The 27,780-nt window shown below is 41.1% G+C and overlaps 1 protein-coding gene across 4 annotated transcripts in view; it reads right to left on the minus strand.

Moving 5' to 3' along the window:
• Positions 1-27,780, minus strand: part of frrs1b (ferric-chelate reductase 1b) — a 59,722-nt gene that overhangs the window by 18,981 nt on the left and 12,961 nt on the right. For 2 of the 4 annotated variants that reach the window (XM_043698891.1, XM_043698889.1), the window contains exons 2-9: positions 22,415-22,614; positions 21,658-21,803; positions 21,123-21,217; positions 19,692-19,836; positions 18,252-18,434; positions 15,087-15,185; positions 12,557-12,704; positions 7,300-7,413 (exon numbers count right to left, since the gene is read on the minus strand). In XM_043698891.1, coding sequence (XP_043554826.1) covers positions 7,300-7,413; positions 12,557-12,704; positions 15,087-15,185; positions 18,252-18,434; positions 19,692-19,836; positions 21,123-21,217; positions 21,658-21,803; positions 22,415-22,610 — 1,126 coding nt within the window. In that variant the 5' untranslated portion in view covers positions 22,611-22,614. The remainder of the gene's footprint in view (positions 1-7,299; positions 7,414-12,556; positions 12,705-15,086; positions 15,186-18,251; positions 18,435-19,691; positions 19,837-21,122; positions 21,218-21,657; positions 21,804-22,414; positions 22,615-27,780) is intronic. The other 2 variants (XM_043698890.1, XM_043698892.1) reach the window with 2 other exon arrangements.

A 27,780-nucleotide genomic window follows, 5' to 3' on the forward strand; every position in this document is an offset into this window, starting at 1 on the left:
TTTCTCCAGTTCACCGCCTAATACCCTTTCACCCTCACATACCTCCTCCACCACCTGTGTAACTGAATATCCCCATGCCCTGCATATACTTATACCAATTTAGTGCCCCACTGCCATCCCCACCCTTCCCCCTTCATGCCAATTCATCGAGTATCCTGGATGACCACAATTTCAACAATAAATAAAAAAAATCCGCAAAACACATCGGAGAAACAATACAGTTCTATTACTTACATTTCTGTACTGCAGACTCCATTTATAGAGATAGGCATTATCTTTCATAATTTTTTAGATTCAATAGTGGGAATTGGGCTTTGCCAGCTAAGCCAACAATTATTGTTCATCTCAATTTGTCCTGAGGAATGTGGTAGTGATCTGCCTTCTTGAACCATGGTAGTCCATGTAGTGCAGTTAGTGATGGAGTTCCAGGATTTTGACGCAACGACAGTTAGGATGGTGCCTGGCTTGGACAGGAACCTGTAAGTGGTGGTGTTCCTATATATCTGCTGCCCTTGTCAGTCTACATTCTGTCTGAGGTGAATTGCTGAACTGTATCATGTAGGTGGTACACACTGCTGTACTATACATCAGTAATGGAGGGAATGAATGTTGAACATTTGTGGATCGTGTGCCAATCAAGTTGACCGCTTTCCTCTTAAAAGTGTTGAGCTTCTTTTGTGTTGTTTGGGTTGTACTCAGCCAAGCAAGTGGAGAGTATTTCACCACACTTTTGACTTGTTGCTTTATAAGTAGTAGGAAAGTTTTGAAGAGTCAGCCGGTGAGTTATTTATCACAGAATTCCCAGCCTCTGGCCCACTTTTGGCGCCAAATTGTTTATGCAAATAGACAAATTCACATCCTGGTCAATGGTAACTTCCATATTTTGAAACTTCTGGTCACTTCTTCAGGGATCAACACTTCTAGTCTGTTTTTGACACTTCTTGACTGGACTTGAGACCTTAGACAATTTCAAGGGTTTTATGCATCATTTACAAACTTCTCCACAGTTAGGTATCCAAAGCAGCACCCAATCAGCCCCACGACCAACCCCTACCACCAGAGGATATCTGATCCCCACTTTCAACAGACACCAGAGAGCACAATGCCCAAAGGGTTGCTGATCCCCACTCCCAAGGTGGGACCACATCTGTAGGCGTCTGTCCGCTCTCCTGGCTATAAAAATAAAATGCATGTAGGACAGACCTGCTGTGCGTGGTCTACTCTCTACACTCATGATTCCAGACACGAGGGACTCCAAAATCCAATTTCTGTGTAGATAGTTATTTAAATGACCAGCAGCTTCTAGGAATTATGCATGCCTGAACGCCAATCCACCCACAATCCTGCCCCTGAAAAAAAAAGACGCTGAGTCTGGGGACAACAGTTGTAATTCTGGACAAATTCCAGCATTTTCAACATAGCAGACACATTCTCTGTCCAGGGGAAAAGTGATGCCTTTGTGTTTGTCTTTATGGAGATAGATACTAAAATCCTCCCAGTAATAATTGAAAATCTAGGGTCTAGCATAAATGATGAACTGCACCATGTTAATACCAGCAAAAAAAAGTGGTACTGGAGAATTTAACAGAAATTAAAATTGATAAATCCCCTGGTTCTGATTATCAATATCCCAATGCTGTAAGAGGTAACTTGAAAGATAATGTGTTAATAGTCATCTTTGCTGAAAATGTGTTGCTGGAAAAGCGCAGCAGGTCAGGCAGCATCCAAGGAACAGGAGAATCGACGTTTCGGGCATGAGCCCTTCTTCAGGAAGCCCTTCTTCGGGGTCATGCCCAAAACGTCGATTCTCCTGCTCCTTGGATGCTGCCTGACTTGCTGCGCTTTTCCAGCAACACATTTTCAGCTCTGATCTCCAGCATCTGCAGTCCTCACTTTCTCCTGATAGTCATCTTTCCAAATCCTAAACTCTGGAATTATGAGAGCAGATCAGACGATGGCAAATGTAAACCTAATTTTATGTTGAAAGGAGAAAGAACATAGGAAACTAGATACTCTCTACCCTAACATCAATCATAAGGAAAATACCAGAACCTACAATAAAGGATGCAATAACAGGACATTATGATAGGGTTTGAAAAGTCATCCTAGAGTTATGAAAGGGAAATTATAGTCAACTAACATGTTGGAGTTTTTGAGGATGCAGCTGGCATAATAGATAAGCGAAAAGTGTTGGATATGGAATACTTAAGATTGTCAGAATACCATACATATGGTTAGCAAACAAATTGAGAGCACATGGAATTACAGCAAATATACTGACATGGACTGAGAATTGGCAAATGGTCAGAATATGGAGAGTGTGAACAAATGGGTCATTTTAGGTTGGCAGGATGAAACAAATGGGGCACCACAAAGATCAAGCATTTGAACCTTAGTTATTCACAAATTATATCAATGATTTGGGTATGGGGATTAGAGTCATAGAGATGTACAGCACGGAAACAGACCCTTCGGTCCAACTCATCTATTCCGACTAGATATCCCAACCCACTCCAGTCCCACCTTCCAACACCCGGCCTATATCCCTCCAAACCCTTCCTATTCATATACCCATCCAGATGCCTTTTAAATGTTGCAATTGTACTAGCCTCCACCACTTCCTCTGGCAGCTCATTCCATTCACGTACCACCCTCTGAGTGAAAAGGTTGCCTCTTAGGTCTCTTTTATATCTTTCCTCTCTTACCCTAAACCTATGCCCTCTAGTTCTGGTCTCGTCCACCACAGTGAAAAGATTTTGTCTACTTACCCCTCATGATTTTATAAACTACTGTTAGGTCACCTCTCAGCCTCCAACGCTCCAGAGAAAACAGCCCTAGCCTATTCAACCTCTCCCTATAGCTCAAATCCTCCAACTCTGGCAACATCCTTGTAAATCTTTTCTGAACCCTTTCAAGTTTCACAACATCTTTCCAATAGGAAGGAGACTAGGACGGCACGCAATATTCCAACAGTGGCCTAACCAATGTCCTGGACAGCCGCAACATGACCTCCCTACTCCTGTACTCAATACTCTGACCAATAAAGGAAAGCATACCAAGTGCCTTCTTCAATATCCTATCTACCTGTGACTCCACTTTCAAGGAGCTATGAACCTTCACTCCACAGTCTCTTTGTTCAGCAACACACCCTAAGACATTACCATTAAGTGTATAAGTCCTGCTAAGATTTGCTTTCCCAAAATACAGCACCTCACATTTATCTGAATTAAACCTCATCTGTCACTTCTCAGCCCATTAGTCTACCTGAGCAAGATCCCGTTGTAATCTAAGGTAACTTTCTTCGATGTCCACTACCTAAGACATTACCATTAAGTGTATAAGTCCTGCTAAGATTTGCTTTCCCAAAATACAGCACCTCACATTTATCTGAATTAAACTTCACCTGTCACTTCTCAGCCCATTAGCCTACCTGATCAAGATCCCGTTGTAATCTAAGGTAACTTTCTTCGATGTCCACTACACCTCGAATTTTGGTGTCATCTGCAAACTTACTAACAATACCTCTTATGCTCCCATCCAAATCATTTATATAAATGATGAAAAGTAGTGGACGCCTTTCTGAAATCCATATAGATCACATATACTGCTCTGCCCTCATCAATCCTCTTTTTTACTTCTTCAAAAAACTCAATCAAGTTTGTGAGACATGATTTCCCACATGTAAAGCCATGTTGACTATTCCTAACCAATCCTTGTCTTTCCAAATACATGTACATCCTGTCCCTCAGGATTCCCTCTAACAACTTGCTCACCACCAACATCAGGCTCGCTGGTCTATAGTTCCCTGGCTTGTCTTTACCACCCTTCTTATGATTTCCCACATGTAAAGCCATGTTGACTATTCCTAACCAATCCTTGTCTTTCCAAATACATGTACATCCTGTCCCTCAGGATTCCCTCTAACAACCTGCTCACCACCAACATCAGGCTCACTGGTCTATAGTTCCCTGGCTTGTCTTTACCACCCTTCTTAAACAGTGACACCACATTTGCCAACCTTCAGTCTTCTGGCACCTCATCTGTGACTATCGATTATACAAATATCTCAGTAAGAGGCCCAGCAATCACTTGCCTAGTTTTCCACAGAGTTTTAGGGTACACCTGATCAGGTCCTGGGGATTTATCCACTTTTATGTGTTTCAAGACATTCAGCACTTCCTCCTCTGTAATATAGACATTTTTCAAGATGTCACCATCTATTTCCCTACATTCTATATCTTCCATGTCCTTTTCCACAGTAAATACTGATGCAAAATACTCATTTAGTATCTGTCCCATCTCCTGCGGCTCCACACAAAGGCCGCCTTGTTGAACTTTGAGGGGCCCTATTCTCTCCCTTGTTACCCTTTTGTCCTTTATGTATTTGTAAAAACCCTTTGGATTCTCCTTAACTCTATTTGCCAAAGTGATCTTATGTCCCCTTTCTGCTGTCCTGATTTCTCTCTTAAGTATACACCTACTGCCTTTATACTCTTCTAAGAAGTCACTCAATCTGTCCTGTCTATACCGGACATATGCTTCCTTCTTTTTTTTAACCAAACCCAGTCATCCAGTATTCCCTATACCTACCAGCCTTTCCTTTCAGCCTTTCAGTCCTTTCTGGACTCTTGTTATCTCATTTCTGAAGGCTTCCCATTTTCCAGCCTTCCCTTTACCTGCGAACATTTGTGCCCAATCAGCTTTTGAAAGTTCTTGCCTAATACCATCAAAATTGGCCTTCCTCCAATTTAAAACTTCAACTTCAACTTTTCCATCACAACTTTAAATCTAATAGAATTATGGTCGCTGGTCCTAAAGTGCTCCTCCATTGACCTCCAGTGCTCCTCAGTCACCTGCCCTGCCTTATTTCCCAAAAGTAGGTCAAGTTCTGCACCTTCTCTGGTAGTTACAGCCACATACTAAATCAAAATATTTTCTTGTACATACTTAACAAATTCCTCTCTATCTCAACCCTTAACTCTATGGCAGTCACAGTCTATATTTGGAAAGTTAAAATCCCCTAACATAACCCACCCTATTATTCTTACAGATAACTGAGATCTTACAAATGTGTTTCTCAATTTCCCTCTGACTATTAGGGGGTCTATAATATAATCCCAGTAAGGTGATCATTCCACCCAAATATTTCCAAGTTTGCAGTAAGTAGAAATGTGAGTTGTGAGGAAACTGAAATTAGAGATTTGAAGAGGTTTGAAGAGTGAGCAAAAATTTGCCAGATGGAATACAATGTGGAGAAATGTGAGTTTATCTGCTCTGATAGGAAAAACAAAAATACAGTATATTTATAACTGGTGAAAAACTGAGAAGTGTTGAACTACAAAAGGACTTGAATTTTCTTATTCATGAGCCACTGCATGCTAATATATAGGAATTGTAAATAATTTTTCAATTCATTTGTGGGATGTGGGCATCACTGGCTGGCCAAGCATTTATGGTCCATCCCTAGTTGCCCTTGAGAAGGTGGTGGTGAGCTGCCATCTTGAACCACTGCAGTTCACCTGCTGTGATTTGACCCACAGTGCCGTTAGGGAGGAAATTCCAGGATTTTGACCCAGCGACAGTGAAGGAACAGCAATATATTTCCAAGTCAGGATGGTGAGTGACTTGGAGGGGAACATTAAGATGGCAATGTTCCCGTGTATCTGCTGCCCTTGTCCTTCTTTATGGAAATGGTCATGCATTTGGAAGGTGCTGTCTGAGGATCTTTGGTGAATTTCCGCAGTGGACCTTGTAGATAGTACTGCTGACCCTGAGAATCAGTGTTGGAGGAAATGGATGCTTACGGATGTAGTGCCAATAACATGGGTTGCTTTATCCTGGATGCTGTTAAATTTCTTGAGTGTTGTTGGGGCTGCACTCATCCAGGCAATGGACAGGCTTTGGGGAATCAGGAGATGAATTATTTGTCCCAATATTCCTAGCCTCTGACCTGTTCTTGTAGTCACAAAAGAAAAAAAAAATGCCTTTATTACAAGAGGATTTGAGAATAGAAACAAAGTTATCTCACTATACTTAAAGAGAATACTAGTGAGACCACTTTTGGAGTTTTGGTCTCCTTACCTCCGGAAAAATATACAAAATTTAAAGGCAGTACAATGAAGGTTCACCGAAAACCAATGGGTTGGAAGGATGGATGCTGAAATAGTGTCGGTCTACATTCTCTGATGTTTAGAGGAATGAAGGGTGATCTCATTCAAGCCCTCAAAATTCTTACAGGAATTGACAAGGGACATGCAGGAAGGAATTTCCCTGGATTTGGCAGCAAGGGTAGTTGCGGGGAGGGGGCAAAAACCAGGATATACAGCCTCAGAATAAAAACCAGGACATTTAGAACTGAGATAAGGAGGAATTCCTTCAGAGGTTGCTGAATCTTTGGAACTGTCTGTGCCAGAAGGCTGTTGAGATTCAGTTGTTAGATATGTTCAAAACGGAGATTGATACATTTCTACTTGGCATAAAATCAAAGGATTGTGCAGGAATTTGGTGTTGAAGTAGAAGATCAGTCCTGATATCATTGATTGGTGGACTGTGCTTAATGGACTAAATGGCCAACTTCTGTTCCTTTGTTCTTATGTTCTCGTCTCCTATTCCAGGATAGCTCACTTCAGACAAACAAAAAACTGTGGATCCTGGGAATCAGAAATAAAAAACAGAAATTGCTGGAAAATCTCAGCAGGCCTGGTAGAATCTGTAAAGAGAAAGCTCACTTGCAGGGGTTTCAGGTGAGATCATCTCTCAGGTTCTCTGAAAATGACCTGGAAACATTCTGTTGAAGCAGGCAGAACTCACTCTATAAGACTCATCTGGGGCCTGTTAATCAGAACCTTGAAGGGCATAACTCCAGTGTCATAAATGCTTCAGTGACCCGTTATCGTGAGGTGAATTAAATGTTTTTATTCTTCAACCTGTTTATTCTTTTCAGTAGCAGAGGGCTCACCCCACCAGAACACTCCCAAAGCCCTTAACCTGACAAAAGTGGTCACCTTTGAATGAGGACACATGGTTTTTTTTAAAGGTACAAAAATGCACATCTATGCATGAAAGTGGTATGCAACAAGAAATAAATTTTCTTTTGGTTCTGATAATCTATACCCCAATCTCCGAAGAGGCATATACATGTAAAAAGGCCACACAAAAATGGTATAGGGCCATAGAAGCCAAGGAAAATTGTATTGCATGTAATAAAAGGCAAAATTCAGTGTTTGACAACCCAATTTTCACTGCAAATGAGAGACGAAAATACAGCTTACATTGATCATTTTGGTACAAGTCACTTACCATGAACTTTAATGTACAAGGGAGACCTAGAGCCTGTAAGTTCACGAGGTGATCCATCAAAGTCAACCTTCCCATGTGTGATCAGTGGGTGTTGGTGATGTTTATGAATTCTTCCTTTAATAAAACAAAATTACTAATAGTTGGATCAACAGCAACAAAATAATTATAGAACTGTTTTCTCATTGATGAGTCAGTAACTACTGTGTGTAGATCTAAGCCATTCAAACTCGGATGCTTCCTATATCAATCTTGCAATGAGTTATTTGATCTTAGCCACTAAATCTTATGAGGAACCATAACTGGTCTCAGTGTAATAGAGTATGGCAGTGTAAGAGGGAAAGAGGAGTGGGCAATCAGATTTCGACTCTCAATTCACATCCCATGAGTGGCACCCTAATAAAAAGTGTAGGTGTGACCATCAGATGAGGACAGGATGTTTGGACCATGAGGAATGGGCACTTGAACCTGTGAAACCATAATTTGCTCGAGTACTTTCAGGACAAGAAATGGAAAGCAATAACATGCATAGATAAATCACAAGGGAAGGGGGATTTCTTCATAATCCTCAGAATTCCAAGAATATCTCTCACTAGCAAATTCAACACAGCTTCACAAACATTCAGAACAGGCAATAAAATTGGGCAATAGTTTATAATTGATCACACCTAACAGGCCATATTTCAGATAGATGTCCCTGTCATGTTGCACACCAGGAACTGTACACGATGATAGTTTTACCATTTTATTAAGAGTATTGGGCCCATTAGCTCCAAGGCAATGCTCAGCTTGTGGACATATGTTAGAACCTAAATCGAGCAAGTGCAGCACACTGGCTATGTCAGTGAAATGGTACTTTTATCTTACTTTTTCAAATCAAGGACAGATGCTGTGTTTCTATTAAAATTTCATTCCCATTTCCTTATCTGAAGGCTCTGCATAATACTGGAGTATAAATCATGGATGATAACAGTTCTGCAATCGCTCACTTGCAGTTATTTACCATTTCTGACAGATGGCACAGTAAATTCTGGCAGAATGTTAAAATGTGAAGGATATTACAGCCAGTTTTCATTTTTTTTCCCCCACAATAAATCCTTTCCTTACCCACAGTTCACACCTTCTCAAGAGGAAGGAAGGGTAAGCAATAAATACTGTCATAGCCAGTGACAAAGTGTTGGTCACAATTAATTTATTTCAGTTTAATTTATATTTTATTTTTTTTCTGTATTATGAGTAGGGAAAACAGCTGAAAATATTTCTAGTAACTGCTGGGGAGGGGGTAGGATTTTGGTTGGAGGAGGTATGATGAAAACTTAGAGTCATAGAGTGATAGAGATGTTCAGCATGGAAACAGACCCTTCGATCCAACTCGTCCAGATATCCTAATCTAATCTAGTCCCATTTGCCAGCACCCAGCCCAGATCCCTCCAAACCCTTCCTATTCATATACCCATTCAAATGCCTTTTAAATGCTGTAATTGTACCAGCCTCCACTACTTCCCCTGGCAACTCATTCCATGCATGCACAATCCTCTGTGTGAAAAAGTTGCCCCTTAGTTCTCTTTTATATCTTTCCCCTCTCACCCTAAACCTATGCCCTCTAGTTCTGGACTCCTCCACCCCAGGGAAAAGACTTTGCCTATTTATCCTATCCATCCCCCTCATGATTTTATATAAGGTCACCTCTCAGCCTCCAATGTTCCTGGGATAACAGCCCCAGCCTGTTCCGCCTCCTGTTCCTGGGGAAACAGCCCCAGCCTGTTCAGCCTCTCCCTACAGCTCAAATCCTCCAACCCCGGCAACATCCTTGTAAATCTTTTCTGAACCCTTTCAAGTTTCACAACATCTTTCCGATAGGAAGGAGACCAGAATTTCATGCAATATTCCAAAACGTGGCCTAACAAATGCTCTGTATAGCCACAACATGACCTCCCAACCCCTGTACTCAATACTCCAACCAATAAAGAAAAGCAGACCAAATGCCTTCTGTGAATTGGGGCAGTTGGAAGAGAGATAATGGGTGTTTTATGAACTGGGATTTTGAGAGGACCTCTATGTACTTTTGAAATTGAATGAGTGGAAGAGTTCTTCTGAAGAGAGTAAAGTGTCACCGTGCCAAGGGAAAGTAATTGTGCAACTCGCTTTAGGGATTGTACATATTTGGAAAATCAGTTGAGAATAGATAATCAACAAATTAGCTTCATTTTCTCTATAGTTTTCTACATTTAATACCTCTCTGTGATGAATTTTAAGCTGTTCAAGACTCATACTATCTGGGAATGATCTCACATGATTGGGCTTTAGTGTGCACACAAGTCAGAATTCTGACCTGATTTCCTATCTACCTTGGCGATCTACATTGTGAACATCACCGTGAAGTGGAGCAACAAATGTGCATATCAGAAGCACAGCATTGTTGTGCAGTGTAACTACCAGAGGCAGATCAGCACACTACCTATTTGTTGCATATTTATCTGTTAAGCATGAGTATGTCATTGTGCTGCAACCTGCACTTTGCATGGAAAATTATGGAAAAAGTTAAGGCAGGTAGGACTCAACAGAGGGAATTCTAGAACAAGTAACCAGGCAGACAGTTTGGAAAGGGTCAGGAAATAGTAAATAAGAGAAGTGGGTGGGACTAAGAGCATTGTACTGAAATGTGCACAATATATGAAATAAATTAAATAAGCTTGTGGCACAAACTGAAATTGGCAGGTATGATGTTGTGAACATCACAGAGACGTGGCTACAAGGAGATCAGGGTTGGCAACTAAATCTACAAGGATACATATTGTATTGAAAGGACAGGCAAATGGGCAGTGGGAGCAGGTTGCCTTATTAGTAAGGTGAGAGAGGAAAGATTTAAAAAGGGCCTGAGAGGTAACTTTTTCACGCAGGGAGTGGTGCGTGTATGGAACGAGCTGCCCGAGGAAGTGGTGGAGGCTGGTGCAATTACAACATTTAAAAGGCATCTGGCTGGGTGCATGAGTAGGAAGGGTTTAGAAGGATATGGGCCAAATGCTGGCAAATGGGAACTAGGTCAAATTGGGATGTCTGGTCAGCGTGGATGAGTTGCACTGAAGGGTCTGTTTCTGTGCTGTATAATTTTCTGACTCTCTGACTCAGTGATGTAGAATAGGAGCCACAGAATCTGTGTGAGGTAGAGTTGAGGAACCGCAAAGGAAAAAAAGACCCTGATGGGATTTATGTACAGGCCTCCAAGCTGTAGGATGTGGGGATGAAAATTAATCAGGAGATAGAAAAGGCATATAAGAAAGGCACTATTACAATATCATGGGGGACTTCAATATGTAGGTGGAGTGGGAAAATCAGGTTGGTAGCAGATCTCAAGAAAGGGAATTTGTGGAATGTCTACGAGATGTCATTTTTGGAGCAGCTTGTGGTGGAGCCCATTAGGGAACAGACAATTTTGGATTTTGAGATGTGTAATGAGGCAGACTTGATTAGGAAGCTTAAGGTGAAGGAACCCGTTGGGGGCAGTGACCATAATATGATAGAATTCACCCTGCAGTTTGAGAGGAATCACTGGTGTTAGGGAGAGTCCCAGGGGATTAGAAAATGCTGAATGTAATGCTATTTTTAAGTAGGGAGACTATTGGTTGTTAGCCTGATCTTGGTTGCTTGTAAGATTTTGGAGTCATTATTAAGGATGAGTTTACAGGGCTCTTGGGGAAATGGGGCTGGGTCAGCACAGCTTCATCAAGGGAAGGTCATACCCGACAAATCTATTATAATTCTTTGAGGAGTCAACAAGCAATTTAGATAAACCAGAGGCAGTGAACTTGATCTATTTGGATTTCCAGAAAGGCTTTATAAGGTGCCGCACAGAAGGCTACAATTAAGACCAGAGGCCATTGTGTTAGATGCAAGGTACTGGCATGGATGCAGGATTAGCTGGCTAGCAGAACTCCAAGAGTAAGTAAAAAGAGGTCTTTTTAGTATAGCAGCTGGTTACTAGAAGAATTCTACAGGGTCCATGTTGAGACCAAAGCTATTCACATTATACATTAATGACCTAGACAAAGGAACCGAGCGTATTGTTACTAAGTTTGCAAATGACACAAAGATAGGGGGAGGGACAAGTAGTGTGTTGAAGATGGGGAGGCAGCTGCAGAAGGACTTGGACAGGCTAGGAGAGGGGCAAAGAAGTGGCAGATAGAATACAATGTGGGAAAGTGTAAGGTTATGCATTTTATTCGGAAGAATAGAGGCATAGACTATTTTCTAAATGGAAAAAAAGTTTCAGACTTCTGAAAGGAACTTGGGAGTCCTTGTCCAGGATTCTCTTAAGGTCGACATGTAGGTTCAGTTGGCAGTTAGGAAGGCAAATGCAATGTTTGCATTAATTTCAAGAGGGTTAGAATACAAAAACAGAAATGTACTGCTCATGCTGTATAATGCTCTGGTCAGACCCCATGTGGAATATTGTGAGCAGCTTTGGGCCCCATATCTAAGGAAGGATGTTTTGCCATTGAATGGTGTTATGAGGAGGGTTAAGAATGATCCCAGGATGAAGAGCTTGTCATATGAGGCATGGATGAGGACTCTGGGTCCGTACTTGATGGAATTTAGAAGGATAACAGGGGTTATCTGATTTAAACTTACAGAATACTAAGGGACCTGGATAGAGTGGTCATGGAGAAGATGTTTCAACTGGTAGGAGAGATGAGGACCTGAGGGCACAACCTCAGCGTGAAGGAACAACCCTTTGGAACGAAGATGAGGAGGTATTTGTTTAGCCAGAGGATGGCAAATCTGTGGAACTCATTGCCATAGAGGGCTGTGGAGGCCAAGTCATTGAGGGCATTTAGGACAGAGCCAGATAGATTTTTGAAGTGGGAAGGAGTTCAAGAGTTACAGGGAGAAGGTAAGAAAATGGGATTGAGAAACATATCAGCCATGATCGAATGGCAGAACAGACCCAATGGGCCAAATGGCCTAATGCTGCTCCAATATCTTGTGGTTTTATGATCACAGTGATTTTAGGAACATAGTGATAACAGCAGCAAACGTTTGGATGAATCCTGAGGTCTGTCATGGCCAGCTGACTTCACCAGACCTGTCTATGCATGTAGCATGGTTACTTATCAGCCATTGGGCATTTTTGCTTTGAAACACTTCGAAAGCCATTTAGTCCCAGCTATACATAATACCCGACTAATGTCATAATCATTTCTCATCACTACATACAGGACCGAGGTGTTTAATTTACCCTGGTAAATAGTATCAAACTCACCATTGTCAGCTCTCCCTTCTGCTAGGAAAACATAATATTTTCTGTCCAGGTCAAAGCGTTCACTGTATTCAGGGAGCCGAATGTTTCTTCTGAATGAACACTGTGTCACCCCATCTTCTAAACTCCAGGACATATCATGAATGGGAACCTGCAATAATTTATTTACTTTCACAATTTCAAATCTGTCACCATTACTTAGCACAATAGGAAAGTAGAGAGTGTGGTGTTCGAAAAGCACAGCAGGTCAGGCAGCATCGGAGGGGCAGGAAAATCGACGTTTCAGGTAAAAGCCCATCATCATTCCTGATGAAGGGCTTTTGCCCAAAACGTCGATTTTCCTGCTCCTTGGATGCTGCCTGATCTGCTGTGCTTCTCCAGCACCACATTCTCAAATCTAATCTCCAGCATTTGCAGTCCTCACTTTTGCCTACAATAAGAAAGATACCCATACAATCACATGAAAATTTAGAGAGAAAAGGCTGTGTTTGCTCCTTTCCTTCCCATAAGGTTCACTCAATGGAGAATGCCGGTTTAGTCATTTTATATCTTTCCATCTTTCATCTACTCTCAAATGCCAGTCTGAGGGACACTGACTTCAATGGAAATGGAAACCAGGCTGAATGTAAAACAGACTGCTGCCCAAAGATGAATTACATCTTGCCTCAAATCTTTCTATGAAATATTTTCATAACCTTTTGTCTCTCCTTCCTGAAGAAGGGCATGTGCCCGAAACGTCGAATCTTCTGTTCCCTAGATGCTGCCTGACCTGCTGTGCTGTTCCAGCAATAAAGTTTCAGCTTTGATCTCCAGCGTCTGCAGACCTCACTTTCTCCTCTCTCCTTCACAATCAGTTATGCTCCTTTTAAAGATGCCAATTGATCCTAAACCAACGAATCTACAAGCATTGGAAATAACAGTTTCCCAACCCAAGCCTTTCTGGACTCTTATAAATATAACATAATCCTTTAGTGCTCAAGTTAAGTAACTAGTTGATGTAAATGTAATCCATGCCTTCATTATTTTGGTGAACTCACTAAGTAATGTCTTATTTCTGTTTACCTGTCAGATATTAATAATTAAATGAACAGTCCCCAGTTTTGATTGGTAAAAAAAAAAACAGAATATGTCTATAGAATTATAGGAAGCTTAAGCACTCGAATGGACCTGGTTAGCCTGGCTCATTTCGGCATCAAAACAGAAAATATAATACAATCTACGTTCATATCCACCCCCCGCTTTTCACCTCAAATTCTGTAAACTTGGATACATTTTCATTTCTGAGCTTTCTTTCCTCCCAATTTTCTTGGTACCACCTAACAGATTGGTGGGAGAAAGTTCTTTTTATCACCAGGCTGACATACAGAGAACAGGCCACCCAAGTAAAGGACCCTTCCAGGATACCAGTGACCAAAGCCATTTTTAGGCTGCTATTATCCTATGTCTACTAAACATCACAATTAAAAGCAGCAACCCATCTCCTCCTAGTATTGAGCTCAGGGTGGCCAATGTATTTTATAGGATCTTCATGTAATCTTCCTTGTTGCCATATGTCCTGTTCACTGGTTGCCTGAAATGTCATTTGTCCTGTATTGTTCCAGACAGGAACTGAAGAAATTGCTGGCAACTCCTCTTGCAGCTACCTCAGTATTTTTGGTGTCTGCATTAACACTGTGATGCTGTATGTATATGGCCCATTGAGCTCAATCAACCATGAATCTGAAGACAGAAATGCCAGAGTGGAGGAAAGGTGGTGAATTAAAAAGACAGGAGACTGGAAAAAAATGTCACACTCATGAACTGAGGGGAAATGTTCTGCAATTACCAGTGCTCGATTTCTCCAGAGGCTATCATATCTCGAACAGCAAACAGAGTTTACGAAATGGAAAGAAGAATAAGTAAATCGCGTTTTCATCTGCAAGGAGTGTTGGAGCCTTGGATGATACAAAAGGAAGAAGGTGTTGCAACTCTTGTGTTTGCATGGAAAGGTGCCATAGGAAGGGCAGTGGAATGTTGGAGCAAACTGAAGAGTGAACGAAAGTACCGTGAAGGGAATGTTCTCATAGACATGCTGAAAGGAGAGGGAAGAGGCATCATGTTGCAGGCGGCAGAACTGGCAGAGGAAGATCTGCTGAAGACAGGTGCTAGCATAATGCACGGTTGGGAAAAACAGAACCCTATTATTATTCTGGAAGCAGAGGGAGAGAGAGTGAAATGGACCAGACTTTTTGAGGGTCCTGAAAAGTATAGAGGGTTGGGTGGGGGAGTATCCTCAGTTGAAATAAAAGGAATATATATCAGAAGCATCTATTTGGAAGATCATCTTTTTGGAACAGAAGCAATGGAGATAGAGTTATTGTGAGAATCCTTACCTACACTTTCTGATCTAAAATATCTTGGTACTGAATCCAATTGAAAGAAGTCTCTGTTCATCTCCAAAACATGAACAGAAACCTTCCACAACAGTTGTATTCAAACAGCTAAACAGATTAATTATAAATGTATTGAGAAAACATAGCATTTTTGTACCTACCTGTGTGTTCAATATTGGATGTGAACGGCCAGTGGAATGAGCTGGATTTATCTGTATGCTTTGATCATTTATAATACACAAATACATGTCATCATTACCCTGGTAACAGAAGATTACTAAGTAAATATAAATCACACCTGCAAATAACCAAGTCCCACTATATCAATGTTCCGTCTGATTTATGCATACTGATTTGATAACATTGTTTACTTTTCATTAACAGTATGATATAAGGTTCTACCGCCAACAAATATATTACAGATAAAAACAAAATCTTGAGGAGATTTCCTCAAAAAAAAGAGGAACTCAGTAGGACTGGCTGCATCAATAGAGAACAACCGAATTAACATTTTGAGTCCAACATGATCTTTCTTTAGGAATGGAAGGAGCTAGTAAATATTGTTTCATGCTGTTGACAAAAAGGAAGGAGGAATGAGTGGAAAAGCTGGTGAAGGCGCCTAGTGAAAAAGACAAAGGGAGTAGTAATGGTAGTAAAGGAGAGATGTAAATTGTTGCAAATCCGTGCAAAGGTGAAAGTAGGTCCAATTTCCTAAAGGTAAAACTGACATGACACAAACAAGACATGGCCACACAAACAAGACATTGCCAGGGTCAGGAACTTTTGATCAAAATGGAGGTTCGAGGTCATGCTCTGAATTTGTTGAACTCAGTGTTGTGTTCTCAAGATGTACCTAAATGTAAAATGAGAAGTTATTTTTCCAGCATTCAATGGGTTTCATTGAAACCTGTAGCAGACCCAGGATGGAACTCCTAGCATGGGAACAAGTTGGTTTCTTCAAATAGCAAGCAACTGGAAGGTTGGGGTCATTCCTACAGACAGAGTGGAGGTGTTTCACAAAACGATCACATATCTGTACTTTTGTTTTACCAATATAAAGGAGGTCACAATGTGAGCAGTGAAAACAGTGAACTGGATTGAAAGAAATACAAATAAAACACTGAAAGGCATCTTTGAATCCTTGGATAGTGAGGGTGGAGGAGGTGAAAGGGCAAGTGTTACTTTTTCGTGATTTCTTTGGGAAGGTGTCATGAGGAGTTGAGGAAGTATTAGAAGTGAGGGAGAATTGCACCAGAGTGTCATGGAGGAATCAGTCCCTGTGGAATACTGATAGTGGAGGTAGGGGAAGTTATGTTTGGCAATAGTGATGTTGTGCTGGAAGTAATGATTGTATAATTGAAAATCACATGGTGTGTGGCCCTGAGGGATGTTGAAAATGCTGGTGCTTCTTGGCATCTCTGCCCTTATCATTCATAGCTGGCACAATTAGGGATTTGAAAAATGCTGCAATGTATCTTGCAGATGGTACACACTGCTGCCACAATGCATCAGTGGTGGAGTGAGTGAATATTGAAGATGATGGACAAGTTGTCAAACAGATATGTTGGTTTATTGGGGATGGTATCAAACCTCTTGAATGTCAGATCTACACCCATCCAGTCAAGTGGACAGTGCCTTGTGGATGTTGGACAGATTTTAGGAGTCAGAAAGTGGGGTGATCATCACAGAATTCCAAGCTTTTAGCCTAATCTTGGTGGGAATGACCTATTGCACCATTACAAACATGCCCTGGCCATGCAACCTCTGATCAGTCCTAACGTAGGACAGCCAGTATGCAATTCATCTTCCATCAGCCAGAGGTCAAGTCAAAGACAAGTCAAAAGGTAAATTTTGGAGGGATACCAGAAGCGCTGGAATACTCCAAATGTTTTTCAGGAATCCAGAAAATCTCATCACTGTTGCTTTGCCCAGTTCTTGGGAACAGTGTGGCAACTGCTTGTGTTTCTTTATTTGGAAGCCAGAGGAGCCTGACAGTTCTTTCCAAAGACACAAAATGAAATATAATTTCCCTGTGGACTCCCCATTAGCAGCAGACCAGCCCATATGAGACAGTGTGTATTCAGTGCACACTTTACCCATTATGATCCTAAAATTGAAAGTCAATCCCACGTAAGCCCTAGGACTTTGCTTTACATGTTAAATGGTTCTACTCTGAGGCTTAGGTGTACACTTTGGCTACCTAGCAGAAGGTCGAAGGGAAAATAGAAACAGCCCTGCTATCAATAAGAATCAGGCAATAATGATTTCACCATTTGCACATTGGAGGGGAGGTGATGGCCGAGTGGCATTATTGCTAGACTATCAATCTAGAGACCCCAGGTAATGTTCTGGGGACCCCAGATTCAAACCCTGCCAAGGCAGATGCTGGAATTTGCATTCAATAAAAATTCTGTAATTAAGAGTCTGATGATGACTGTGAAATCATTGTTGATTAGGGAAAAGACCCAATCTGGTTCATTCATGTCCTTTTGGGAAGGAAAATGCCATCCCTTCCTAGTCTGGCCTACACCTGACTCAAGACCCACTGCAATGTGGTTGACGCTTAACCACCCTCTGGGCAATTAGAGATGGGCAATAAATACTGGCTGAGCCAGTGATGCCTTCATCCCGTGAATGAATGACTTTTAAAAAAAATTCCAATTGCCAGAAGATCTCAAAATCACCACCTTGATTTCTATTATGAGATATCTTTCTAATTGAATATGTGACAATAAGTAAAATATCCCACAAGTTAATAAATCTTTGGCCTCATTCATGTCCTTATCCATCTGCTAATAAATTATTTATTTCAATAAGCATTTAAACTTTTTTTAAATTGGATTTCTTATACCCATCACTTGAATGCAGATGGTTCTTAGAATTTCCTTTTGGATATATTCCAAGGCCTAATGATTAAATTTCACAGCAATACCAGATTTGCAGTATAATCCTGAAACTGGGACTCAAACTGACTGCAGCGAAAGTTGCTGTGAGATCCCTTGAAAAGGCAGCATTACATGACAGCTTTAAACCTGGTTTTCAAACTGCCCCTGAACCTCCTACACATTTACTAAACTAAACAGACATTGTCTTCAATAAACATTCTCACCCACATTCTCAAGACACTGAAATCTCAAGAGCTACAGATACCAGTTAGCACTAGTGCTGACAACTCTCGACTTGACAGAAGGTTTCCAACTAGGGGGAAGATTAGGAAAAAGATATCAAATGGTTGAACTGTTGTTCTGAAATAACATAACCACTTTAAGTATTGTCAACTGACTTCATTCTATACAAGGAGATTTTTAATCTGCTCCGATACTGACCATCCAGTTGTCATCTGACAGAGCAAAAGAAATGTATCCATTTGAAGGTCCACTCAACTCAAACAGCACTGAAGTGTTTTGCATTGCAAATGAGAGGAAAAAGCACAATCGATCCATCTCAGGGTCACATCCAGGGGGATTCCGCAAACAGAATTTTTTACTGCCACATTCTGTCACGTTGAACTGGAAATAGAAGATGAAAAAATGGATCATTGGTGAATTGAAGTGTGACATTTCCTCATTGATTTAAGAGGCTGAAGCTTAGCATTGTGGAAAGAATTTTAAAGCAATTCCATACATACACCAGGTTTAGTGAAGTGATAATATCATAAAGGTGGCCTGGAACTTGAAATGTAAATAGTTTAAAACATCTGTTCGTTCAGATATCCAATAAAATTCAGGAGGAGACTAGGAGAATGCCAGGGAAATGCTCTCTCAAAAGGTTTTATTTGAAATTGTTTTAGTAAGCGTCTCACCCTTTCTCATAATTTATTTGGTTCTGATTTGGTACTACCTGATGTCATGCAAGAATTTATGTTGGAATGGTATTATGCTACTCAAGTACCATACTTCAACATAAGAAGTCTCAAAACCAGTGAAACCCAGTTTCCACATTGATCTGAATGTTTACAAGTCACATACTGTCACCTACCATCACAGCATCCAATAAAAAACAAACCACTTTTAAATGAAAAGAGGGGCACAAAATAAAACTGCAGGCAACTTTGACCTGGCACGCTTCTCAGGAATTGAACAAAATCAGATGCCATAATGGAAATATGTGACGCTTGATTTTACTTTCCATTGAAGAGATCATGGAGCCATTTAATATTGATATTGTATTAACCACAGAGAGATAATATTAGGAGCGCATAAAATAACGCTCCAAATAAACTTCAGGGTTTTCCACAAGGTAAGCAAAGTTCACCTCTAACCACCCACCCCACCTTTACCCGTTCAAGTGTCTCAGGCAGAAATTGTGGTCTAAAACTGTTGACCTGAGATTATATTTGATGGCAATTCCATCTTGAGCTTTCCTATAAAACAAGTATTTTTTATTTGAAATTAGGCATCTAAAACTAGGTTTCAATAAGTATATGTATTAATCTTCTGTGCAATGGTGATCTCAGTTCTGTCAGGCTGATTTTTTTCTGAATTTGTGCTGCATTGACAACTCTAGGCTGATGTTAAGAAATACCAAGAAAGGTCTGCACAATAACCCATCCAAAGTCTAGAACTCAATGTCAAATATTATTATAATGCAGAAAGGCACAGGAGCAATTTTCATAAAACAAGACTTAATTCCATCACAAATTCATAAAATCTGCCACATCTCTATATAAAACATGCATTAAAATTATTTAAAAACATCCTGTTTCATCTCCCCATGCTGTCTTTAAATCAAATATATTATCTTGCATCTATTTGAAAGGCACTTACTGATTTAGTCAATTTGGAGGTAACTGGTAGATCTGGATGAGCCTCTGTTGTGGCCTGTACTGAGAAAGGGGGGGCATTTAGTTGAGAAATCACTGGACCACGTAATTTCACCCAGTAAATGTTGAATTTCTGAACCACCGTCACCCTAACATGAAGAAAGATTAGGTTAAATTTAGTTTTGTTTTAATCATTGTTCAGTCAGAAATCAAGAGGAATACTTAACATTTCGCAGGGACAGGGGTTGGGGGGGCATCAATCTCCCATGCTAATCTTTCTTGAAGTCTTGCTAAAAGCATATAACGCACTGACCACACCACAGCTAAAATTCTGTGAACAGTTCTAGTCCCCTTACCTAATGATGTACTGGCACTGGAGGGAGGTAAAAACAAGGACTGCAGATGTTGGAAACCAGAGTCTACATTAGAGTGGTGCTGGAAAAGCACAGCAGGTCAAGCAGCATCCGAGGAGCAGGAAAATCGACGTTTTGGGCAAAAGCCCTTCATTCTCCTGCTGAAACGTCGATTTTCCTGCTCCTCGGGTGCTGCGTCTACCTACAGAACAGGGATTGCAGAAGTTCAAGAAGGCGGCTGACCACCATCCTTTCTCAAGTGCAACTAGGAATAGACAATAAATGCTGGCCCAGGCAGCAAGGCCTGCATCTCATGAGCAAATATCCACCAAGTCTGATCACCATCCAAGCTGTCAGCAGATGAAAATCCACTGTAACATAAAATACTGCATTTAAGGTAAGCAGTAAATATGGTTAACCAACTAACGTTTTTTTGTTCTTTGTTGCAATATACTAACTCATTAGCCCCTGTACTTGCAATAGAAGAGAACACCATTAAAGGTTATTGAACTTTGTTTGGCTTATAGACTGAAAATACAATTAATGGTTCCCAAAATATTGAATTTCAGAATCTGTTCTGTTTTTAACATTTTTAGCTCATTTTTACCACTTTCCAACAAAGTTCTGTTCTGATTCATGAAGAAGGGAAGGCACCAGCTACCAATAGGAAAGTTGATGACACCATCAGTGGTGACATCAGGTCACATGGCATTGGATGTGAATGGTCATGGGGGGATAGTTCCCTGCTCCTTCCATATTGGTTCAATAAACAGTTCTTGGTACCAAGACCTATTCATATCTATTTCTGAACACACTTACAACAGAAAGAATGTATACGAGTGTCATTAGTGGTTAAAAATAATATTGGATATAAATAATTCATTGCATAGTAAAATGTGACAATCTGGGAAACACAATAGTCCCTCATGTACATTAATTTATGTTGTACTCACACTCATACTAACTTGCACTTTGAACCTTAAACTGGCATTGAATATTCAAAATAGAAAGTTATCTTAAGTTATCATAAAAAAAACTTTAATCTAGTGAATGTCATTTGTTGAAAGCACTCCAATGCTTACAGGAACTGGATATGATCTGGTTTTGTTGCAGGTGGGTTCCACAGCACCACAATTGTGTGTTTTCCTGATGAGCTGGTGTGGCTGACCGCAGAGTCCTGTGAGAGAGAAGCAAGAGGGCAATGTCCAGTACAAGCTAATTCCATACAACAAATACTTTGCTTTTTTACTTACTGCGTACTTTGGCTAATGTTCAAATGATCCATTAAATTACGATGTATGACTGATGCAAATTAATGTTATGTTAAAAGCTGTGACATAAATCCAGTACTACGTTGATAGAATGCAAATCATTAAAATTATGCAAAAATCATGAAAAGGTTTGGATAATAAAAGCCTTTAGGCCAATTTAGCTTATCCAGTTAAGGAAATCTACATTATGTCACAATTATCACCTCTAACTATTTGTTTTTCCCCTGCTCTGAGTATCTCTTTTGTAAATTTAAAATTATGACAGTAGCAGCTTATCCGACCAATGGTGTAAATTGATTTCGAAGGATTTCTGTGATTTGTTTGGAATTTACAAGCAGTTACACACCTTTACACCTCCACACGTCAGGAGCTGCGAGTTTTTGTCAATAAGAGTAAAGGTTCCAACAGGACCGCCATTCAGATCAGCAGCATCTCTTGCTTGTATGAAAAATCCTTGGAATGAAGTTCCAGACTGTCTCACAGTGAGTGTAACTGAAACCAAAGGAAAACATCGTCAGAGTACAGAATAAAATGTTTAACATGTCAGCAGCCTCTATCATTGCATTCTGGGGTGGCAGTGGGACATCTCCTCATTAAAAACAGAGGAAAAAAATTACTTGTATAGTTATTCCAGGCCTCCTCATCAAGATGAGGCAAAAAACAGTCTTACCAAAGACCTGGAAATAGGCCTGTCACACTGAAAGTTACGCCAGCTATTCAAATGGTGTCAAGCAAAGTAAGTGGGAAATACAGTGGGAAATAATGTTCAGGATTTTCTTAGGGGACATTCCCTCCATCAGGGCTATATGCAAGTCCTAAACCCATGGACAGGGAGCAAGATAATGGCAATCTTCATTGAGGTGGCCTCTTAACTGACCACTGCTCAGCCAGTTGTGCAATTCAGGAAATGGTCTGGCAAGTTACTCATATAATAGAAAACTACTAATAACAGGAGCATTCAAATATCATTGAATATGATACTGAATAATCTGTACTGAGGCACATTTTGTCTTAACACTGATCAAATGAATTTACAATATTGTTACAAAAACAACTGCAATATAAAATTTGACAAGACATTTTTGACTTAAAAATATCTGTACCTTTTACTTGATCCTTTGAGCTGAACACATCTTTGTCCACAGTAATAACAGCAGGGCTCGCTGATTTCTGAGGAAAGCTTCCATGTTTTGGAGTCATCGTGTCACAAGCAACAGTCACCTGACCATTTCCATAGGCTACCAGGGGTTCCAAAATGATGCTAAGTACAGTGAGGATACCAGGAATACACAGTCCCATTCTACTGTGGAGTCAAAAAAGAACTGGTTTAACGTATGCTGAACTCAGTTAGTTTCCTAGAGTTTAATTCTAACAACAAGCAAACAATCATCTTTACATGGTTATAGATAATTAGGAAACTCATAGTTAAAGTTAATTTAAACAAAGTTAAAAAATAACACTCAACATCTAGGTGTTGGCGTTGGCTCAGTAGCAATATTCTCAGCTCTTCATTTGAAGGTAATAGGATCAATATATTGCTCCAAAAACGTGTTTGATAATTTTTTGCAAGGTTTGTGAAGGTTTGTAGCTCAGGTTGAGGTTTAGGGTGTAGGTTTGCTCGCTGAGCTGTAGGTTTGATATCCAGATGTTTCATTGCCTGGCTAGGTAACATCATCAGTGGCAATCTCCAAGTGAAGCAAAGCTGTTGTCTCCTGCTTTCTATTTATATGTTTGTCCTAGATGGGGTTCCTGGGGTTTGTGGTGATGTCATTTCCTGTTCGTTTTCTGAGGGGTTGATAGACGGTTTCTAGATCTATGTGTTTGCTTATGGCGTTGTGGTTGGAGTGCCAGGCCTCTAGGAATTCTCTGGCATGTCTTTGCTTAGCCTGTCCCAGGATAGATGTGTTGTCCCAGTCAAATTGGTGGGTTTTTTCATCCGTGTGTAGAGCTACGAGGGAGAGAGGGTCGTGTCTTTTTGTGGCTAGCTGGTGTTCGTGTATCCTGGTGGCTAACTTTCTTCCTGTTTGTCCTACGTCGTATTTGTGGCAGTCCTTGCATGGAATTTTGTAGATGGCGTTGGTTTTGTCCATGGGTTGTACTGGGTCTTTTAAGTTTGTTAGTTTTTGTTTGAGAGTGTTGGTGGGTTTGTGTGCTACTAGGATTCCGAGGAAGACAAAACAATGATCTAATTCGACGTAAAAGCACTGTTCACCTCCATCAACATCGACCTGGCAAAGGAAACACTTACCACACTTTTAGAAGAGACCATCACACACACCCCAATAACCATCAATCACATTACCAACGAAAACATCATGAAGCTAGTGGACTCCAACCACAACGCCATAAACAAACACATAGATCTAGATACCATCTATTAACCCCTCAGAAAACGAACAGGAAATGACATCACCACAAACCCCAGGAACCCCATCCAGGACAAACATATAAATAGAAAGCAGGAGACAACAGCTTTGCTTCACTTGGAGGCCACCAGGTAATGAAACGTCTGGATATCAAACCTACAGCTCAGCGAGCAAATCTACACCCTTAACGTGTTTGATAAACCTGTACCTCCACCAAAGATTCACACTGTCCTTTGCAACAGCACTGAAAAATGGTAAATGCCTATCCTAATTTCAAAATCATTTTGTTCAATCTTATATGCTTTTCAAAAGCAGAGCAGTGAGATTCTCACTGTGCAGCAGCAAGATGCCAATTGATATAATTTATTCATCATTAAAGATGTTGTTAATTCAGAGTCCGACCTTACCAAACAAATTTGGGAAATCTTATTTAGGAAACTAGAGCAAGAACCTGCCAGATTCAGCTCGCTACTTGTTCTGAATGACATCCAGATTGGACGCCAGGCAGCAGCATCTCAAGGCACACTGCATGGGCATTGTATGAAGCAGACCAAACACCCTTAAAATGTAATAAAAAGATAGCTTAGACACCAATATTTCTTCAGTATAAGGCATTATGTTCCGGATGCAATTTGATTGGTCAAACTGCCAGGCTTGAAGCAAAACACACTTTATTCTTACACAATAGTGAAAAAACAAACAACAAAAAGAAGAATTGGAATAACTCAACACTATTGGAAAACTTAACAGAATAATAGATTATTTAACTACTAAACAGCAACAGTTCCAATATAGTAACATCCCATAAACACACCCTTACCAAAGGCAAATTCATAAATTTTATTGTCTCAGGTGCAATTCACCAGTTCAAGAGGAAAGAACAATAAGAGAAAATTCTGAGAGAGAGAGAGAGAACTCAAGCATTTTGCTGCAGCAGGGAGAAATGTATAAGCAGCTTCCAAACCCCAACAGCTACTGAAAGTTAAACTAAAATCTTGGTTCTATGGGAGGTTGACCCCATCCATTCATGCTGCTTCCATTGTTCCAACTTTAACAAAAAGTTCAAAACCTCACAGCTGTTTGCTTTATTGGCTTGGAACAGACCACTTTTCACATCTGTCTCAATCTCCCTTCATAAAAAAGCCCAGAACAAAATACACCTCTTAAAACCATTGTATCAATACAGCAGTGAACACACACATCCATGGGCATGGACATTCAACACATGCTAGCTTCTAAGAATCCACACGGCATACCTCCAATCCACTTACAGGATGCTTCTGGATACTCACAGCATCCCTGCCTTTCATTACTCTGCCTTTATGCACATTCCTTCCTCAGCCTATAACACCAGGCTCATTTTACTACCGGCTTAGCATAGACACAAGGGCAGGAAGACTGTACAGTTTCATTCAAGTCAAAGGGCTGGCAATTGCTCGAAACCAATAAATCAAGGACAGCCTACTCATCATTCACATCTTCACCACATTAACTCAGTTGGCTGGACGGGTGGTTTGCAATACCAAGTAACACCAACAGCATGGGTTGAATTCACATACCAGCTGAGGTTACCGTGAAGGATTCTCCTTCTCAAGCTTTTCCCATGCTTGAGATGTGGTGACCCTCAGGTTAAACCACCATCACTGTCTCTTATTGACAGAGTAGCCCTATGGCCTAGTAAGACTGTAGTGATTTTACCCTCTATGCCATCATTAAGGCAGTAAGTTTCATCTCCAATATTTCTGACTGTAAACTGCTTTAGCTTATTTTTTTCATTCGTTCATGAGATGCAGATATCGCTGACAAGGCCAGCAACTGTCTTCCGCTGCCAAAGTTCACATCCGTGCCTTCAAGCCTCGATTTTCACAATGCACTGCTTATTAACCTCTAACTCCCCACTGTCCAGAAACATGAGGTTTTGAAAATTGTGTTGTTTGTGTCCTAACTCACAGCAACTCCCTTTCACCTATCACCTCTGTGCTCAATTGCCTACACTGGCTCAATTTTAAAATTTTCATCCTTGTTTTAAATCTCTCCATAGATCCATCGCCTAATTATTTTTATGCAATCCCCCTGCCCTATGTCCTTCTAAGATAAATGTATTCTTCAAATTGTAGTCTGTTGCTCTTCCGCATCCAGTGGTGGCCCGTTCTTCTGCTTGTGAGCCTCCAAGTTTTAGATTCCCTTCACAACTCTTCAAACTTTCTATTCTGTGTTAAGGCATTCCTTAAAATCTACCTTCTGTCCAAGTTTTATTCATCGGTCCCAATATTTACTGATTCTTAAAAAAATTCACTCATGGGAAATGGAGCATTGCTGGCTGACCAACATTTATTGCCTATCCCTAGTTTTCCTTGAGAAGATGGTGGTGAGCTGCCTTCTTAAAGTGCTGCAGCTCTTGTGCTGTCGGCTGATCCACAATGCCTTTAGGGAGGGAATTCCAGGACTTTGACCCACCCACAGTGAAGGAAGGCAATATATTTCCAAGTCAGGATGGTAAGTGATTTGGAGGGGAACTTGCATGTGGTAATGTTCCCATGCATCTGCTGCCCTTGTCCTTATGGATAGAAATGGTCATGGGTTTGGAAGGTGGTGTCTGAGGATCTTTGGTGAATTTCTGTGGTGCATCTTATAGATAGTACACACTGCTGCTACTGAGCATTAGTGTTGGAGGAAGTTGATGCTTGTAGATGTAGTGCCAATTGAGCGGGATGCTTTATCCTGGATGCCGTCGATTGATGGTGCTTCTTGAATGTTGTTGGCACTGCACCCATTCAGGCAAGTGGGGAGTATTAGATTTTAGATTACATTACAATGTGGAAACAGGCCCTTCGGCCCAACAAGTCCACACCGACCCGCCGAAGCGCAACCCACCCATACCCCTACATTTACCCCTTACCTAACACTACGGGCAATTTAGCATGGCCAATTCACCTGACCTGCACATTTGGACTGTGGGAGGAAACCGGAGCACCCAGAGGAAACCCACGCAAGACACGGAGAGAACGTGCAAACTCCACACAGTCAGTCGCCTGAGGCGGGAATTGAACCCGGGTCTCCGGCGCTTTGAGGCAGCAGTGCTAACCACTGTGCCACCGTGCCACCCACAATTCCATCGCACTCCTGACTTGTGCCTTGTAGACAGTAGTCAGGAGGTGAGTTACTCATCACAGTATTCCTAGCCTCTGATCTGCTCTTATAGCAGGTCCAGTTAGGTTTCTGGTTAATGATAATCCTAGGATATTGAAAGTGGGTTCACAGCCATTGGATATCAAGGGGCAGTGTTTAGATTGTCTCTTATTGGAGATTGTCATCACCTGGTAATGATGTGGTGCAATGATACTGCCACGTGTCAGCCCAAGGCTGGATATTGTTGCATTTGAACATGGACTGCTCCAGTACCTGAGGAGTCACAAATAGTGCTGAATACTGTGCAATCATTCGCAAGCATCCCCACCCTGACCTAATGATGCAGGGAAAGTCATTGATAAAGCGACTTAAGATGGTTGAATCTTGGACACAACCTTTAGAAACTCCTGCAGAGATGTCCTGGAACCGAGATACCTCCAATAGCTGTGGCCATCTTCCTATCTGCCAGGTATGGTTCTAACCAGTGGAGAGTTTGCCCCTGGATACTCATTGATTCCAGTTTTGCTAGGGCTCCTCAATGCCACACTTGGTCAAATGTTGCCTTAATGTCAAGGACTGTCACTTGCACCTCACCTCTGGGAATCAGCTATTTTGTCCATATTTGAATGAAGGCTGTAATGAGACCAGGAACTGAATGGCCCTGATGGAACCCAAACTGGGCGTCACTGAGAAGATCATTGCTAAGCAGGTGCTGCTTGATAGCAATGCTGATGATGCCTTTACTGATGATTGAGAGTAGACTGCTGGGGTGATAATTGACAGGGTTGGATTTGGTAAAAACAATGACTGCAGATGCTGGAAACCAGATTCTGAATTAGTGGCGCTGGAAGAGCACAGCACAGCGAAATCGACGTTTCGGGCAAAATCCCTTCATCAGGCATAAAGGCAGAGAGCCTGAAGCGTGGAGAGATAAGCTGGAGGAGGGTGGGGGTGGGGAGAAAGTAGCATAGAGT

Source organism: Chiloscyllium plagiosum, chromosome 11 (assembly GCF_004010195.1).
Source record: "Chiloscyllium plagiosum isolate BGI_BamShark_2017 chromosome 11, ASM401019v2, whole genome shotgun sequence".
Lineage (NCBI taxonomy): Eukaryota > Metazoa > Chordata > Chondrichthyes > Orectolobiformes > Hemiscylliidae > Chiloscyllium > Chiloscyllium plagiosum.